At 34.8% G+C, this 2,261-nt stretch overlaps 1 protein-coding gene across 1 annotated transcript in view; it reads right to left on the minus strand.

The window, feature by feature from the left end:
- Window positions 1–2,261, minus strand: part of GRAMD1C (GRAM domain containing 1C) — a 143,495-nt gene that overhangs the window by 26,251 nt on the left and 114,983 nt on the right. Inside the window, 2 exon segments of the mRNA XM_012652215.1 lie at window positions 462–519; window positions 1,609–1,785. Coding sequence (XP_012507669.1) covers window positions 462–519; window positions 1,609–1,785 — 235 coding nt within the window.

Here is a 2,261-nt window from a genome sequence, read left to right on the forward strand (position 1 = left end):
CTGCTGAATCAATCTCTGGGATTGGGGCTGAGAAATCTCCATTTCAGCAATCTCCCCAAGTGATTCTTATGCACATTAAAGGATTAAGAACTCCTGGTCTAATCAAATAGAGTAAACTAATATTTTTGAGACTTCACCAGTGTGAATGTATAAATATTCCTTTTAAATTTATGGAACTTCCCATAAAAACCTATGATGCAGAAAATAAATCAGATTAGTTAAAAAATAAAAACATTTTATGAATGCATACTTTGTATTTCCTCAAATTTAATAATTCTTCTGAAAATCATACATCAAAAACTATCAGACCGAAACCTATAAAATTGCTGTTCTTGTAGGCCAACATTGGTCAAATAGTGGTAATCTCTATACAATAATACACAGAAATATTTAAATTCCTTTGGAAATTAGTTAAAAGAAGAAAACGCCAGCAAAATAATGAATTCACAGCAAATACTTACCAAACACTCATCACCACAATAAGAGCAGTGCTATAGCCTTCCAATTCCTTTTTCTTTCCTGCACAAGAAAAAGGCTATATTAAAATAAGGATTGTGATTATAGCTGATAACACTTTAATATTCATTTCGAAAGAGCTAAAAAGAATTTTTTAAATTATTTGTAAAGGCAAAATGATTTAGGGTGAATTCCCTTTTTTGATTTCTGATATCCTGAATAATATGAAACAAATCTACAAAGAGAAAACCTACAGCAGTCCTTCAAATTTGGCTTATATTACAAATTAATTTACTCTAAAATTAAATAAGCAATTCAATACATCAAGCATGATATCTAGCTAAGTACTATCTCTGCAAATAATATTTGAGCTGGGTTTATGTACAATGCTTCCCTCATCTATTCATTCTTGTGCCCAAACTTTTCCATTTGAAAATTAAAGAGCCATTAATCTTAAATAGCAGATAAACATTTTCACACTAAGATATAAGCCTCAGAAGAAGATTTGATAATGTAGGTGGGTGAGAAGCCATGACAGCTTTATAGTTCTGAGAGGGAGGGAATAACACTTAGTAGAAGCAAGATGTCTTCAAAATTAAGAGTGGGGATAATAAAAGTCAAATTCCATCTTTATAATTTTGCTGGGTTGGCCCTGACAGTACATAAGGAGTAAGAGCAGCATTTTCAAAGGTAGAAAGCAAATGTCTTTTAATGTAGGCAGGAAATAAATGAGCGAAGCAGTCCCGAAGCAAGGAAGGCGGTGGCTGTGCTGGGGGCTGCGGCGAGCCGGGGCACACACACTCTGCCTAACGGGGCAGCTACTATTGTGCTAAGCTCCGACCAACTGCTGCTATGAAGGATTTGGATCTGGGGTTGTCAGATCTGAGTTTTTATATAAAAATGTCCAATTTTTAAAATGCCATGTGGGCCAAATAAAATACTTCTATTGTCTGTGTGTCTGCCATTTTGCAACCACTCCTTGATATTTATTTATCAGTTACCTTTAAAAAACTCATTGTTTGATAAACATTATCAAAAAAGGAGGGAACAAGGGGAAACCTCCTAACTGATATATCTTACAAACAAGAGGCACATTCTGCTTCATATAACTAAGCTAGGGTCTTTCATCTCTGTTTACCAGGTGACAGCTACCTGTAATACCCATTTTGGTCTCTAAGCCCACATCTCCAGAGGAACGCTGAGAAGAAAGTTTAGAAACTGTTTCTGTTGTTCGGTTGAATGGTCGCCTTCTCCTTCGTAGGCTGCTAAGTTTTCCAGGGTCTTCAATGGACTGATTTAATATAGATTCTTCCCCTAACAAATCTGATTCTAAGAAGGAAAAAAAGAGACTCTTTAGACAGTGTATATACCTTCTCAACTATAAGATACAGAGGTTTGGGGTGGTTGTTTTTCTCATTTAAGCCTTGGTAACTTTAACTCTTCCTTAGGTTCTTAGGACCTAGATTCGCACTTTACTCTTAATGAAAAGCTTTAGAGAGCACAATGACCCCATAATGAGGGCTTTTATTATTCTAGGAAGAATATATATTAATAAATGATGGGCTCATCAGAGCGAATTTGCCATGTGATATATTAAATATTAATGTAATGATTTCAGTTAGGGAAACAACAGGCTACCCACTTACACTGGATTATTAGGAAGATTTCCAAGACAGGTTACGGTATTTGTTAAATTTAAAGGAGTAGCATACAATAGTTGTAATTTTCAATGAGGGGATGCAAGAAAGGAATACTAGTAAAGAAAATCTGCAAATAACCTAAAAACCTCATTTTTGTCATTTGTT

The sequence above is a fragment of the Propithecus coquereli genome, unplaced genomic scaffold, assembly GCF_000956105.1.
Source record: "Propithecus coquereli isolate 6110/MARCELLA unplaced genomic scaffold, Pcoq_1.0 Scaffold386, whole genome shotgun sequence".
Classification (NCBI taxonomy): Eukaryota; Metazoa; Chordata; class Mammalia; order Primates; family Indriidae; genus Propithecus; species Propithecus coquereli.